Source organism: Rhincodon typus, chromosome 40, assembly GCF_021869965.1.
Source record: "Rhincodon typus isolate 14 chromosome 40, sRhiTyp1.1, whole genome shotgun sequence".
In the NCBI taxonomy this organism is placed as follows: Eukaryota; Metazoa; Chordata; class Chondrichthyes; order Orectolobiformes; family Rhincodontidae; genus Rhincodon; species Rhincodon typus.
This window is the reverse complement of record NC_063371.1, coordinates 3,403,550-3,404,273: the sequence shown is the minus strand read 5'-3', so window position 1 is coordinate 3,404,273 and position 724 is coordinate 3,403,550. Positions and strand designations below refer to the sequence as shown.

General features: G+C 70.0%; 1 protein-coding gene across 1 annotated transcript in view; it reads right to left on the bottom strand.

Moving 5' to 3' along the window:
- Positions 1–607, bottom strand: part of LOC109924482 (phosphoglycerate mutase 2-like) — a 77,135-nt gene extending 76,528 nt beyond the window's left edge. Inside the window, exon 1 of the mRNA XM_048618737.1 lies at positions 67–607. Coding sequence (XP_048474694.1) covers positions 67–480 — 414 coding nt within the window. The 5' untranslated portion in view covers positions 481–607. The remainder of the gene's footprint in view (positions 1–66) is intronic.
- Positions 608–724: the final 117 nt, after the last annotated feature.

Below are 724 nucleotides of genomic sequence, written 5' to 3'. Positions count from 1 at the left end.
TCTCTCGGACCACTCGCTCACCTTTCCCCCTGTCGGGGCGGGGGGTCTCTCGGACTACTCGCTCACCTTGCTGATGGTGCTGTAGTACGGGTGCTCGGCGTCCATGGGGGGCGGCGGGATGTCGAACGACCTCCTCCAGATGCGGACCTGCTCCTCCCCGTGGCGGGCGGCGGTCTCGGCCTTGTTGAGGCCGGTCAGGGCGCCGTAGTGTCGCTCGTTGAGGCGCCAGGAGCGGGTGACGGGCAGCCACATCTGGTCGGTGGTGTCCAGGATGATCCAGAGGGTGCGGATGGCCCTCCGCAGCACCGAGGTGAAGCAGCAGTCGAACAGGTAGCCGGCATCCCGCAAGGCCTCGGCCCCCCGCTGCGCCTCGCCCACCCCCTTCTCGCTCAGCTCCGCGTCGAACCAGCCGCAGAAGCGGTTCTCCTGGTTCCAGGTGCTCTCGCCGTGCCGCACCAGCACCAGGCGGTGACACGCCATCGCTGCAGGGGGGTGTGTGTGGTTCAAGCTGCGCTCCGCAGGCCGCACCTACACCACGGAGTCACCCTTATACCGGCCCCGGGGACAGGGGGGAGAGGGGCGGCTCAGGGGGTGGGGCTCAGGGGGAGAGGGAGGAGCTCAGGCGGAGAGGGGCGGGGCTCAGGGGGAGAGGGAGGAGCTCATGGGGAGACGGGAGGCTCAGGGGGAGAGGGAGGAGCTCAGGGGGAGAGGGGCGGGGCTCAGG